Source organism: Gobio gobio (genome assembly GCF_949357685.1).
Source record: "Gobio gobio genome assembly, chromosome: 15".
Taxonomy (NCBI): Eukaryota; Metazoa; Chordata; class Actinopteri; order Cypriniformes; family Gobionidae; genus Gobio; species Gobio gobio.
The window spans coordinates 15,119,446-15,135,022 of NC_137108.1; the positions used below are offsets into that span (position 1 = coordinate 15,119,446).

Genomic DNA, 15,577 nt, shown 5'->3' on the forward strand with positions numbered 1-15,577 from the left:
ATGCTATAAAAGTATTGTATACTTTTTAAATTGAGTTTTAATTTTTATTTGATCTTTTAAACTTAGTTAATGCACTATGAACTAACATGAACGATCAAGTTACAATTGTATTGCTCAAATATTAATACATGCTGTAAAATGTATGCATATAGTACATGCAAGCAAATACATCCATGTTAACAAATGGGACTTGCAAAGTGTTACCTATAAAATGTACATGTTTCTAGGTTATAGCTAAAAATAAAACATTTATTTATTATTTTAATGTTTAATAAATTAAACATTATTTAATAAATTAAACATAAATTATTTTCTTTAGAATGTGTTCTGTTAAAACTTCTCATTTGAATATATTCATATTTACATATGTATTTCATTTAGCACATTTTGATGGTTACTTTTACTTAGAGTGTTATGGTTTTATGTATTTATTTATTTATTTATTTATTATTTTATCCAGTATTCATTTTAAAAATAGGCTATCGGTTGATTAATCGTTATCGGCAAGTGCGGTCCAACCTAGTTATCGCTATCGGTAAAATCCACTATCGATCAACCTCTAATTATAACAATACAAAGCAGGTTGAAAATCTGCAAAGTTACACTTAACGTGTTGTGTTCAAAGGCGTTCAGCAGATGATCAAAAAGAAGCAAATTAAACTTTAATGTGAAGCTTGTATTTTTCATAATTTTTGGGGGGGTAGAACATTTTAAATAGAGTTTATTAAAGTGTTCAAATCTAGAAATCGAAATCATCCATTTTGAGGTAGGACTATTTTTCTAGAAATATCATCTATCATGTCCATTTCTGGTAACTTTGCAGATAGAGTTTATTGGCTTTACAAGACATTGATGTTGAAAGCTAAGATAGCTAAATAAAATTACACTATCTCATATAAGTACAGATAGGACTGGTTTCACAGACAGGTCTTAGAAGAAGAAAAAAAACATCTTGAGACAAAACAATGGCACTGACATATTTTAAGATACGTATGTCAGTGCAAGTTGCTTTCATTTAAAACAGCTCAAACATGCATTTTTAGTCTAGGACTATCTTAAATCTATCTTAAACCGAAAGATAATGTTTAAGTCTTCTGGCTATGTGTTATTCTTGTGTTTATCTTTCCCTACAGGGGATGAACATCAGAGCCTTAAAGCTTAGCAAAATCTTGGTCTCATGGTAAAACGGGATAGACAGGTGTAGAATAAGGAAGCTGTGGATGAAGGTTAAGTGTGGTGTTCAAAGGCAGGCGTGTTAAGCAGATGTGCTCCCAGTTCCACTGGAGCTGGGTTTTTTTTGTAATTTGTCATATTTTTATTCCTTACATTAAAGGCCAAGGAAAACGTGACACATTTTGCCTTTTAAAAATGCTGTTGTATCTGGACCTTGATCAGTTTATATAAGCACAACCTCCAGCTAAATGTCATATTGTACCTGATTCAAGCGAATGGCAGCTTTGAGTTTCTCAGATACCACTTCCTGCTGCTGATCCCATATGGTCGCTGAGCCATTATTTGTGATGTAGGACTTACATGCGGTTATCATTTGATTTGTAACCTAAGGAGAAAGATAATATTTCCAGTTTAAAGCATTAAGCCTTTGAAATCAAATTAACTTGAGTGTCTGTTCACTCTTACCTTGACAAAAAGGGAGGTGATCTTCTCTGAGGTGTTATAGTAACGAGAGATGCTATGGATCATACGGATTGCATTTATGAGCCCAGGAATAGCTTCTACCATGGACACCTACATAAAGATGCACCAAAAACACAGATAATATCGCAGGTGTAATAAACTCTTTATAAACTAGTTACTGTATAACACACAATACAACCTTAGTTGACCAAAAGTAGCCATTTATTTAAAGTTCATGGTTTCATGTTGTCATGTTTTGTTCAGTTTTGTCTAAAAGAAAATAATACATCTCATTTAAATATATATATATATATATATATATATATATATATATATATATATATATATATATATATATATATATATATATATATATATATAATTTTTTTTTTGTTTAATAGTTGAAAATATGTACTTGTTGATGTATAGAAGTAATTGTGTTTTATTATTTTTTTTCTTTTAGAAAATATGAAACATGCTTTAAAAAGACATCACAATAAATAGTAAGGTATTCTGAAGTTGTCTTCATTTAATATATACATTATTCTGACCTACATTAAATAACACAACACACACACACACACACACACACACACACACACACACACACACACACACACACACACACACACACACACACACACACACACACACACACACACACACACACACACACACATATATAGGTATTCTTTTTGCTTTGTATGACTGTTGTTTTGTTTTTGGGAAAACAAATATTTGATTAATATTAATATTGATTATTGATTAATATTACATCAAAATTTAAGGTTTGAACCAAACCATAAATATGGTTTAAGAAAAACTAATACATTTGGATGTAATAAAACAAACATATATAGACACATTTTCTAAATTATCTACACAGGACAGTGATTGATATGATTACAGATAATAATGTTGCGGGTACAATCTGTACAGACTGACTCTATAGGTTGTTTTTCAAGCACCTTATTATGACCTATGATTCTGTTTTAAAGTAATGCGTCCTCTAGCTGGCCTAAAAATAATGACAGTGTCGTGTTACGTCTGTCGTCATGAAATGACGTATGACTGTCGTTACCAATCAAAATGCGTGTTCATTTAAATGCAATGTGTGGACTTTTTACCACCATCTGTCATATTTCCATTTAGCAAAAATAATTTTTATTAACAACTACACCCACCACACCCCACCCCAACCCCACAAAATGAAAGTGTCCTGTTGTCGATAGGGGTACAACTTTAGTAAGCGCTCATATGGGTCGTATTAATTCAAATGAAAGTGTCCTGTTTTCGATAGGGGCGCAACTTCAGTAAACGCTCCTATGGGTCGTATTTCAGGGAAGTGACAAATGACCTAATAGGCGTATTGGTTGGACATGTTGAATCTGTAATAATACAATTTAAAGTTTGTTACAATGTAAATTTTAAAATGACAGTTTTCAGGATTATGTCTGGCACAAATTTAGTAACCGTAGCAGAACAAGCTTTACCGGGTTGCTGTTGTACAGCGGGTCACAGAACTTCTCAAGGGTGTACAGGTACTTCACATTGTCTTTGGCCTCATTTGCTGCATCAGTGATCCTGATGTCTAGTTCTCGCCAAACCTGCAGAGGCAAATCATTTAGGGGTGAAAATTAGACCTCAAACTGGCTGGTAAAAACAGATCAATCAAAGGACTGAACATGAAAAAGTCATTGTGAAAAAAGAAAGGAACATTTCCTCATCATTTCAAGAAAATGCAATTATAAAACACAAATTTACCTCCACATTTGACAACATAAATGTCTTAGCTACTGTCTCTTTCCCCCAGAAGCAAGTTACTATTTTCACCCGATGATATAAACCATCAACGAACCTTAATGACTTTGGACTTGGCTATGATAAGAACCCCCAGCACAGCTTTGACCTCTGGGCTCTTCAACTGGTCCAGCAGGTAGTTAAAACGGGACATGCGTTTCTTCCAGTGGTCAAGCTCTGCACGGGGACCCAGGTCATCTGCCTCTTTCCTTAGCTGGTCACTCTCTGCAAGGACCTTCAGAGCACAAGACAGTGTGTTTGAAACGTGAAATGTAAAAGACATCACAAAGAAGTTAAAACTTTGAGGAAGATCTAACTTTCATAATTACAAGAACACCATTGCATATAATAATTGCTGTAACTTTATTTTACAGTGTCCTTGTTACATTACATTTAGCAATTACTATACATTGTGCACAGTTACATGCAACTAACCCTAAACCAAACCAAACCAAACCCTAATCCTAACCCTAACCCTATAGTAAGTACATGTTGTTAATTCGTATTGCTCAGTATTTACAGTAAATGTATACTTACAACGTAACACGGACACCTTAAAATAAAGTGTAACCATAATTTCTATACAACAAACTAAAATGCATTTTCAAAGTAACAGATTTGAAACCTGTTCGATCTGTTTGATCCAGGTTTTCATGCAGGCTTCGATCTTCTCCACAGCCTCTGTGCTATTGGCCACAGCTGCATAATCAGAAGGACCTTTCAACGTCTTCAAGTCAAATGTTTCACATTCTTGGAGGTTTACCTGCAATATCAAACCATTTTCACAGATTTTACTTTGGGCTGGTGATGTTTCAGGACATTAGATGTTAAAAGAATGCTTGAATGATGTCTGATGACACAGAAGACGATGGCTGCTGAATATTCAGCTTTGCATTCAGGAAGAGGTTACATATCATAATATATTAAAATATATATATAAAAAAATAGAATAATATTTTAAATTGTAACAATATTTTAAAATATTACTGTTTTACTATATTTTTGAACATTATAAATTATTCCAAACTTTTTACTTGTAGTGTGCACTTTACAAAAGAAGTAAATCACTTTATTGTGAAGTTTGCATTTTGTTAAATCACTTTTTTAGTAAACATAAAAATACATTTATTAGTTAGGTTGTGTAGTTATCTAAATCCCTTTTTGAGGCAGGAATACCTTTGTCTAGGCATAATGTCTGTGATTTCTGGTAACCTTGCAGATATCAGTAGTTTATGGCTTTACATGATCATAACATTGAAGTTGAAAGTTAACTATAAGCAAAAAGGGTCATTGTGTAACCATAGGCACATGATCCAGGGACAAGTTGTACTTGGTGAAATCACATTCACCAAGATGAAAGATAGGGCTAACTAAATAAAGTCACAGTAGTCTCATGTTAGCCCAAATCCTGTTGAGAGAACCGAAAACATTCTTTTAAAATGATCTACCCCCTCCCCACCACAATCCACAATCTTATACATCCAGAAAAAAATATCTTGATGGCTGAAACCTTAAAAGAGGTAAGAAAAAATAGCTTTAGATTTCCAATATTTCATCTGTCTGACCTAATCCACCATCAAATTCATTTTTGAGAGTCCATTGATCAATTTAAAACTAGAATGTAGTGTGTGCGATCCGTGAGTGTGTTTATGTTATTGTAAAAGTGTGCCTCTCTCTTTGTCCTTTTGTATTTGTGAGACCTTTTCCTGCAGGCTCTCCTGTGCCCCAGCTAACACGGAGACAAAGCTGTCCAGGGAGTTAATGAAGTCTTGTTTGACAGCCTGAGCCTGCGGGCTTGCTAGCTCTCCCCAGCCGTGGTTCATCTTCCTCAGAGTGGGGATGAAGATCTCTGACAGCAGCTGCTCCACGCTCTTCAGCAGACCAACACCCGTGGTGTCCAACATATTGAAGTTCACATCCTATAAGAGCAAACAAAGGCGAAAGGATGAACACATACAAAAGAGACTTGTGTTGCTGTTGTTTTGATTATATATTAGGCTCTAACTGAAGTACAGCTTTCCTGTAGCTCAAACAGTAGAGCATGGCGCTAGCAATGCCAAGGTCATGGGTTCGATTACCAGGGAAAGCAAGAACTGACAAAATGTAAAATGTGTACCTTGAATGCATTGTAAGTCGCTTTGAATAAAAGCGTCTGCCAAATGCATAAATATGTAAACAAGTAAAATATTACACACAGCAAATGGTAGGTGTTTAACCTTAATAAAATGTTATATACAGTATATATATATGTGTGTGTGTGTGTGTGTGTGTGTGTGTGTGTGTGTGTGTGTGTGTGTGTGTGTGTGTGTGTGTGTGTGCAAGGCCGTTTTTAGGTCGCCTAGGGCGCCATCAGCTGAAGGGGCGCCAATGAACGCATATCAGGGGTGTGTGTAAAGGGTGTCAAGGCCACCCTGAAATATGATTGCCGCCCCCACTGGTTCCCCTAACACTATTGGATCAGAGTACTGTCAATTACTGTCTGAATGTTGCATGTAAAGTTTGCATTTGGAGCGCTCAACACCATTAGATCAAAGAGCTCGGTCAAAGCTTTGGCAAGGTAACTCTTTTTTTAACCACACAATAAAGCTAAATTCAAAGGCCAATTAAAAAAACTGGTACAATAAAAAGTGCACAAATCTGTATTTTGTTAGGGCCGTATTTGTGGCAGTCAAGAAATCACGCTGTGAAATGGGCAGATAGTGTAATATTGCTCAGTGTGTGTTATAGAGGCAAGATGTAGGCTAACCACACACACTTTAGCATTTCATGATATCATTATATTTAGACTCTATTAAGCTTTCTTCTCTTACTTGCACCTACAAAAGGTGTTGTGTTTTTGCGCTAATGCATTTTTAAAGGATCAGTGTGTAATTGTCCCATATAAAACTTCAACGGCCAATTTAAAAATAGTATCATAAAATGTGCTAATTCACAATATTTATTATCGTTTATTAAACCGCTTTGTCGAATTGAATGCATCTTTACGGGTGGTGTTGTAAGCTGAATCGATTCATTCAGTTCTAAGAGACCGCACTGAATCAATATTTATTATTGTTACTTTCATGAAACTGGAACAGCTTTTATACGTAGTTTCCAAATTGTATTTGTATATATTTGTTAATAAGGATTACAGTTCCAAAATGGTATGGATGTATGTATTTGTTAATAACGATTAAAATGAATACCAGTAATACCATGTTGCTTTTTAAGATTTGGCTGGGGGGTGCCAATAAGGATTTCGCCTAGGGCGTCAAAATGGCTAGAAACGGCCCTGTGTTTTTGTGTGTGTGTGTGTGTGTGTGTGTGTGTGTGTGTGTGTGTGTGTGTGTGTGTGTGTGTGTGTGTGTGTGTGTGTGTGTGTGTGTGTGTGTGTGTGTGTGTGTGTGTGTGTGTGTGTGTGTGTGTGTGTGTGTGTGTGTGTGTGCGCGCGTGTGTGTGTGTGTGTGCGTGAATTGGTAATCGAGATTATTTCAAAATCTACATGAAATTTGTGGTATATTATGTATTTAAAACTAGGTACTTTTAATGCTAGTAACATTACTCTAATATTTATTTTGTGCCTCTAATGCGTTAAAGTAAGAATCCACTTTCTACCCATTTTACATTTTAAGCAAGAAATATGTAGGGGGAAAAAATACATGATCTTGTTATTGACATGGCTAACAGATGGTGAGATTTTTCTGAGAAAAACCTTAGGGGCAGCTTTTCACACATTTTCTCTTGTTTCTGTTTACCCTGTGGATATTCTCTGATGTGATAGGCTTGGAGGTGTTTGCCCGGGTGAAAAATACACAAATGCCAGTGATGGCCACATCTGTGCCTTCCGTCACAAAGACCTTGGCTTTCTTACTGCGACCCGCTGAGGAGGATACGGCTACCAAACAAAGACAAAAAGACAAATTGATCATTGCTAAATCTTATTGCATGTCTGGTTAGGGAGCAGTGTTCTATACTCTAATAAGAATCATCATTGAGAATATTGAGAATTTACTCAAGAAACTCAAAAGTAAAAAAAAAGAAAAGAAAAAGAAAACATTTATTGGTAAAATATGCCTGTGGTGGCATTTCTGCAAAAGTATATTACATTGCTTAGCATGTTTTGCAACACTTTCAATGTGAAATATCCAGTGAATAGCCTTAAAATTGAGTTCAGTTTTATCTGGAAGAGTTGAACGTAAATCAGCCGTTTTATTACGTGCAATGGGCCTCATTCATGAAACACAAGCAGAACCAATGTGTGAGTAAATAAATAGTTCGTAAAGCCACTGTGATGTACATTCGTATTTTCAAAATGTTAGTTGATACGAAAGAAATGCACACAGGCTCCCTACCATGTGTAAATGGTGCGTAAAACATTTGAACGTTCTATGTTCTAATTTAGGCAAACTGATGACATTGCATTTTGATGCACCGTGTGTACCATAATAATATTTTTATTTTTTTTTATTTTTTACTGTTCAACGTTGGGTAATAGGCAGCGCTCATCACTGTCACTTTTTACCAGGCTGTCCAATCACAGTGGCAGAGGGTCAGGACAAAAACTACAAGGGCCAATCATCCCACTTGTTCACAGACTGAACAACAATAATGGAGAAGTTAATACTGCTTTTTACAGGGTTTTTTATATTCAGTGATATTCTTCAAAATGAGATACTACGCTGCCCTTGCAAAGCACTTTCAAGCACCAACAGCTGGCCGTTTTCAGAAGAGCACCAGGCGTTTTTTAGCTGGCTAAAAATGCTTTGGTGGACTCACAATAATTTAATATTTATTGCTAGGCATATGGTCAATTAGTCTCTTTAGCATTTATGCAAAATACTGGAGCCAAACGTGAGAAAGAATTCCAGAAGTTTCCACAGCGCTCCTGACCACGTCATTTGCAGTTGTAACTCATGGGTGGGACTATGATAATTATGAATGAGCGTGCATGCGTGTCCTATTTATGAATGTTTGGAATTCATTAATATACACACGTTTAACTACCGAATCGTTTGTGAATCTGGAGGAGAGTTTTCGTAAAGGTCCATTTTATGCGCAAATTACTCAGAATTTGCTCATATATTTATTTAGTTTCATATATAGTTTCATGAATGAGGCCCATGGTTGTTGTTTTTTGTTGAGCCTGTCATTTGGAGTGACTTATGACATGGACATAATTGTGAGATTCACAGGCTTTACTAACCTGTATCCACAGGCTCTGTGTCTTGGTAGTATAATATGAGGTGAGAAAGGCCATCAACAGCAAAGAACTGCTCCATCCGCTCAATCTGAAAGATCAGACATAATATTGTTAAAATAAAACTTGAGTAATCACTATACTAAAGAATGCAAGCAGAGACGTCCTGATACAAAGTGTGGAAAATATGCTCTTTAAAACCAAATTAAGAATACTTGAAGTGTAGCTATATGTGGAATAGTGTTAACCTGTGTGCCCTCCAGTATCGCATCTTCAACTTCAGCCTTCTCCAGACCCACACAAGAGGACACAATGCTGAGGACATAGTCATGTCTGCTGTCCAGCTGTGCTCTCTTGGCCTCACGCTCTTCCTTCAGCTTTTGCTGTGTGATAAGAAAATGTGCCAACTTTAGAATAGAGGAGTCTTATAGCTACCATTTGACCATTTATTACATGCTTTTATACAGCTTCAGAATCATTTTATTTTTAATATTTCAAAATGTTTGTGTGCTGCTGCATATCCCTGTCTTCAGTTCAGGAGAATCGCAACTGGCTTTTAAAGGGAATGGGAGATGAGACTCTGATTGGTTTAATGCACGATATGCCCAGAGCACACCCATGACTCATTTAGACCATGCTTCTGGCGCGCCAAATGTTTTTTCTGTTGTTAAACTAGCAAAAGTGGATTCGGACACACCTTAAGTGCCCTTGCGCCATGCGCTTCAGACCATGTGCTCAGATCGTTAAAGGAACACTGCACTTTTTTTGAAAATAGGCTCATTTTACAAGTCCCCTAGAGTTATATAGTTGAGTTTTACCTTTTTTGAATCCATTCAGCCGATCTTTGTATCTGGCGGTAGCACTTTTAGCATAGCTTAGCATACATCATTGATTCTGATCAGGTTATTAGCATATCATTCAAAAAATGACCAAAGACACTTTCTATATTTTTCCTATTTAAAACTTGACTCTTCTACAGTTACATCGTGTGCTAAGACCAACTGAAAATGAAAAGTTGCGATTTTCTACACCTATATGGCTAGGAACTACTTTCTCATTCCTGCGTAATAGTTGCGGATCTTCGCGGCCGTACCATGGCTGCAGCAGCGCAATGATATTACACAGCGCCTGAAAGCAGCCCCCAGCTAGGTAACTTTCAATGTGACCGGCACTAAGTTTGTGTAGTTGCAGAGAAAGTTTCAGGCTTGCAGCCGACAAATTGTGTTGTGGATTTACCTGTGTGATTAGCCATGGTTCTGTGTGTTGTAAAGGGCTGTGATAGTAAGTCGAAGCTGTATACTACCACCATGTTTCACAGAATACCAACGAATCATTGCAGCCATGGTACGGCTGCGAAGATCTGCGACTATTACGCAGGAATGAGAAAGTAGTTCCTAGCCATATAGGTGTAGAAAATCGTAACTTTTCATCTTCAGTTGACTTAGCACACGATGTAACTGTAGAAGAGTCAAGTTTTAAATAGGAAAAATATTGAAAGTGTCTTTGGTCATTTTTTGAATGAGATGCTAATGGACTGATCAGAATCAATGATTTATTTCCATTTCACCAAATATAAATCTCAGCCCAAAAAATAATAATTATGGATCTCTAAAATGTTTTGAAAAATAGTAATGATGGCAGTATTGGGGGCAGTGATACTTTGTTCACAAAAGTTCAAAATTCATGAAAAAGAAAAGATGCAAAGTAGAAGTTTTATGATACTGATGTTATGATACAATGTACACATATTTAATAAATATGACTCAGTACTCAAATTTATAATTACACTATAACAAGGACACCTTAAAATGAAGTGTAACCAAATTTCCTTTGTTTAAAAGAAATTCATCTTTCATTAAACTATAATGAAGCTCTTTTTGTTTATACATTCTATGGGACAGAAATGAACTGAAGAACCACAAATAATGAATTCAATATTATCAACTAGGAAATATGCACATAAATAAGATGTACTAATGTCAAAAGATGTCAACACAGTTTCTTGACTTAAATCTGAGAACAGACAAATTTTACAAACGATACCATGATAATCATTTACATACAGTGATATACATTTGATATAGCACACAGTTTGGTGCATTTTTGAAGAAAAAGGAAAACAAAAAATACCACCTAAAGGAAAAGAAAGCAAATGAAGCAGCATCTGAAAATGGAGTCATACATACTTTAAAAGCAGTGATCTGACTGTTTGAGATTATCGACGACTGCACTTCTGGCTTACATCTTCCAGACATCTGTTCATGTTTGTTATCCATGAGATCTTACATGTAAAGATTGTCAGACTATCATGTAGCTTTATCTTCATCCAAGCAGACAAAGAATATCACTCCCAACCCAACGGAAATCGTTACATGTGTGCATCCAAGTGTAGAAAAAAATACAAAAAAGCAAACATTTTGAGTGGAGAGTCTCCAAGTACGAAAAACGCCATACAGACTGGACAGCCCTAATCATCTGTCTAACTGACCTTCACGGTATCGTCGTTGTGTCCCCACTTTTCTCATGACAGTAAAAGCTGAAATGTTTAGGGTCCTTTGTACAGACTAAAAGAAAGACAACTGAACAAAGTCTTAAATGGTCAGAGCAGACTGGGCCCCTCGTCAAAGCTGTGAGAGACAGTAAAAGTCACTTGGCTGGGCTGCTAGGTAACACTGTAAAAAACAAAAATGAGCCAATAAACTAAACAACATTTTGTGGGCCGGATACAGATGCTCAAGAAACATATTTTGGTGTGGTCTTTCTAAGGATTTGAAAGAATCTTCATTCCAAGGGAAACTTTCTTGAAGAATCATTTACTGTTCTGATACAATGTAAACGTCAATTGTCTAATTTCTACTTTACAACAAAAGTGTAACCCAGCATTGGAATCACACCAAATGTACATTGAGATAGCTAATAAAGAAAGTCCATTTAAATCATCAGAGGCCTTTAATGGGCAAGCACTTTCAGATAAATACATGTTGGGCCCCATTTTAAAGATATGACCATCTGGTCTGAAGCGCATGCTGCAGGTGCACTTAGAGCACCGAATCCACGGTGCGAATCCACTTTCGCTAATTTAACGACGGAAAAAAGGTTGGCGCGCCCAGCGCATTGTCTAAAAAGGTTGTACCTAGTCTTATTGAGTCACGGGTTTTGGGCGTAAAGTGCATTAAACCAATCATAGTCTCATCTCCCATTCCTTTTAAAATCCAGTTGCGCTTGCCATGGGGGATTCACTATTAACATGGCGGAAAGACTGAACACTTCTCCAGAGAGGAATCCTTTTATTTGTAATATTTAAAAATGTTTGTGTAATAAGCAGAGTGTATGTGCATTGTGCACCCACCTATAAGTGCACATTACTAACGCGCCCTTTAAATAAAACAAAAAATACTGTGCTATTGACTTCAGACCAGGTTTTTTTGCTGAGTGCATTTGCTATTTAAACAACGTGGCGCTGGACATGAAAATTATAACTGTCGGGCTGAAACTAGAAAAAAACACTTGCCGGGTGTATAGGGCCCATGATGTATGCCCTAAAAAAGTGTTCCTGTTCCTAAAGGGCCATGGGGAAAAATCATGCTAATTACAACTAACCAGCAAAGACAGACAGAACCACCATAGACATAGAGGGGCACGTGTTGCTTCAATATGATACATAGAAATAGCCCTACACTCAAAAAAAAAAAAAGGTTCTATATTGCACCAAAAATGGTTCTTGGCTCGTAATCATAGGGGAACCTTTTTTAGTGCTATATAGCACCAATTTTGGTGCTTCAGTGGTTCTTCAGCGGTTCTTCAGCGGTTCTTCAGAGGTTCTTCAGCGGTTCTTCAGAGGTTCTTCACCGGTTCTTTGACTAAGGTGCTATATAGCACCTCTGAAGAACCGCTGAAGAACCACTGAAGCACCAAAATTGGTGCTATATAGCACTAAAAAAGGTTCCCCTATGATTACGAGCCTTTTTTTTTAGAGTGTAAGATTCTTGACTATTTTAAAGCACTTCATGCCAAAAAGGTTCTCTATAAGGAGAAATGTTTTTACATAAAGCATGTTTACAAACTGTTTAATTCATAACATTTCATGAAAAATCAAAATTGCATGAAAAAATTATTAATTAAAACTAAATCCATAAAATTATCCCATGGGAACCCCAAAAAGGTTCTACACTGTGCCTGACAGAACCCTTTAAGGTTCTATATAGAATCTTGTCTTCTAAGAGTGAATGGTATTGTAATTGTTGTTTTAACAAGCATGTCACTCATAACGAAAACATGCCTTGAGATTCCATGCATTCAATGTGTGATCTAGCCAATTTAAATGCAGTTGGAATTACTCCAAATTTCAAGATGTGAGGACAAATATATGTCCCTGAATGAATATGCTTTTTTTTTTATAATCTGGTAAATCAGTCATAAAGACAATTGTGGTTCATTTCTGAATGGAATCAGCTGTTTGAATGACCAAGTTCACTCAGTCACTCAATGATTTATGCATTAAAACTGTGGCATTAAGAAAACATTAACCTCATTATTTAATTGTAATTATAAATGCATTCATTACACCTCTGAGCTGCATTAATGGCACCGCAGATGCAGGCTTCACTTTTTTAAGAGCAAAAATCTCTGATTTAATTTGATCAGAAACAGCCCTTTCTCATTATTATAATTGAATGTATTGATTAATAGTAGAATTTTACATAAAACATGATCCATACATCTAATATGAAAAAATCCTCATAAGGCTTAATTGACCCTGGAAATCAATTCAAGGGACAAATATTGCCCCTTAATGGAGCAGTTCATTTCTGTCACTCCTTTGAATTAACCACCACTTGGTTATATATCACTAATATATATTATTTTGTTCAACCACTAATTATTGACAAGAAAATAGGCCTTTATCACAGAGGAATTGAATACCGGAAGTGCGCGTCGAAGCAGTGTGCTGATTCTTCCGGTTATGCATGTTTTCAATAGGCCTTTATCACAGAGCAATTGAATACCGGAAGTGCGCGTCGAAGCAGTGTGCTGATTCTTCCGGTTATGCATGTTTTCAATGTGCTGTGAACACCTAGCTGAACAAACGACAATTAAAATAAGCATCTGGAGGATGATTTAAAAATTCGGACATTTTCCGAGACAGGAGAAGAGATAAACTGATCATTACTGTGTACAGGATTTTCCAAACTCTGTTGAACTTGTAGTTTTTTAATCCGACATAAACCGAGAGTCGTAAACATACGTGATTATTTCACTTTAGTTAACTTTCGTAAGGGTGTTTATGAGTCAAATTATTTAAAAAATGTAACAACAGGTATGAAATATGATTAGCAAGAGAAACACTGTTAATGAGAAGACAATCACTGGACTGCGGCAGGTTAGAAATGTATTTACTATTCAGAATGCACATTTGGATATGAACATTTCAGCAGGCTGACGATATGAGACGTAAACATCCGCAGTTTGGAAATGCATAGGCCTACAACACACAAACATACAACTTCATCCCACCATATCAGTCTCACCCATGCTCTCCTCTATTCTTTTAGTGTCAGGAAATGGTCAAATATGAGGTAAGGATGTCATTAATTAGTATTAGAGCACGGGATCGCTGCAGTTACACCCGCGTTTTGATTGAGTCGCGATGGGACCGGAAGTAGAGGTGCACTGCTTCACTTACCGGAAATAGGAAGTGTGATAAAGGCCTATGTGCTGTGAACACCTAGCTGAACAAACGACAATTAAAATAAGCATCTGGAGGATGATTTAAAAATCCGGACATTTTCCGAGACAGGAGAAGAGATAAACTGATCATTACTGTGTACAGGATTTTCCAAACTCTGTTGAACTTGTAGTTTTTTAATCCGACATAAGCCGAGGGTTGTATACGTGATTATTTCACCACACGGTGTCAGTGCACGTCTAAATAGTGTCCGCGATTAAGTGTGTGTGAGACCTGACGAATAAGATCTGAATGAACATATTGATTTGTTTTAATATTTTAGTCATTGTTCTGTCACTTTTCAGTGACAATCATTTCACTGTAGCCTACAGTATATATAATTCACACATTTATGCCAAAATTCAGTCACGCTGTTTACGTATTACTGTTTAAGATTAATTTGAAGGGATTGAAAATAATCAAAGATATTTGATATTTGAAATCCAACAAAGAAATTTGCTTTACTGTTGTCAACACATGCTTATCCGAAGGACCATCTGAAAGACAAAAGGCAGGCCTGTAGGCCACAGGGAGTGCCCCACCTTTTACAGTGTGTGAGTTTGGTCTGATTGGTCAGTTTGAATGTTATGTGTGAGATTTGGTCTGATTGGTCAGTTTAAAAGAATACATTTGGTTTCAGTCACATGGTCAAGGAATAGATAAAAGAGGATTGGATCTGTGGCTCTCTCTCTCTTCCTCTGGCTCTTGAAGTCATCTGGGCTTCTCTTCTTTGCTCTCTTCTTCTTCTCTCTCTCTCTCTCTCTCTCTCTCTCTCTCTCTCTCAGGGAACATTGTATTCATGCTGTGTACGATTAATGGTATAAGTTTATCATCTCATCCATCCATTTTTAAACTATTTTAAGTGTAACCATAACCAGATTTTGTCATTAAATCCTTTCTATTACAAATACTGTGCTAACTAGTTTTGATTTAGTATTGACTTTGAAGTGCTCCCTATTGCAATACAATATAGTCATATTATAGCAACGCTCTCCCACATATTTTGCTATTGTAACTGCGCTTATCTCCATCGTTGGTATGAGTTGCAGTGGGTGGAAATAGACAGGAAATGTACAGTTTTTCTTCCATCTTTCTGATAACGTTTTTTAGTCTAATGGCAACCCTGTAGATTGAACCATCTACAGGAGTCCACTCTTACAAATTAAATGCTTAACATTGTTTACTTTCTTTAAGGCAGTTACCGCGCATTCATTCATCTATTTATTACATGAAAATGAACC

At 36.3% G+C, this 15,577-nt stretch overlaps 1 protein-coding gene across 1 annotated transcript in view; it reads right to left on the minus strand.

Annotated features, from left to right (window-relative positions):
• The window catches only part of dnah5 (dynein, axonemal, heavy chain 5), a gene marked incomplete at both ends in the record, with an annotated part of 196,011 nt that overhangs the window by 157,718 nt on the left and 22,716 nt on the right, over nt 1-15,577 (minus strand). The window contains 9 exons of the mRNA XM_079837438.1: nt 1,436-1,558; nt 1,639-1,746; nt 3,129-3,242; nt 3,494-3,670; nt 4,061-4,198; nt 5,136-5,354; nt 7,170-7,309; nt 8,618-8,702; nt 8,860-8,994. Coding sequence (XP_079693564.1) covers nt 1,436-1,558; nt 1,639-1,746; nt 3,129-3,242; nt 3,494-3,670; nt 4,061-4,198; nt 5,136-5,354; nt 7,170-7,309; nt 8,618-8,702; nt 8,860-8,994 — 1,239 coding nt within the window. The remainder of the gene's footprint in view (nt 1-1,435; nt 1,559-1,638; nt 1,747-3,128; nt 3,243-3,493; nt 3,671-4,060; nt 4,199-5,135; nt 5,355-7,169; nt 7,310-8,617; nt 8,703-8,859; nt 8,995-15,577) is intronic.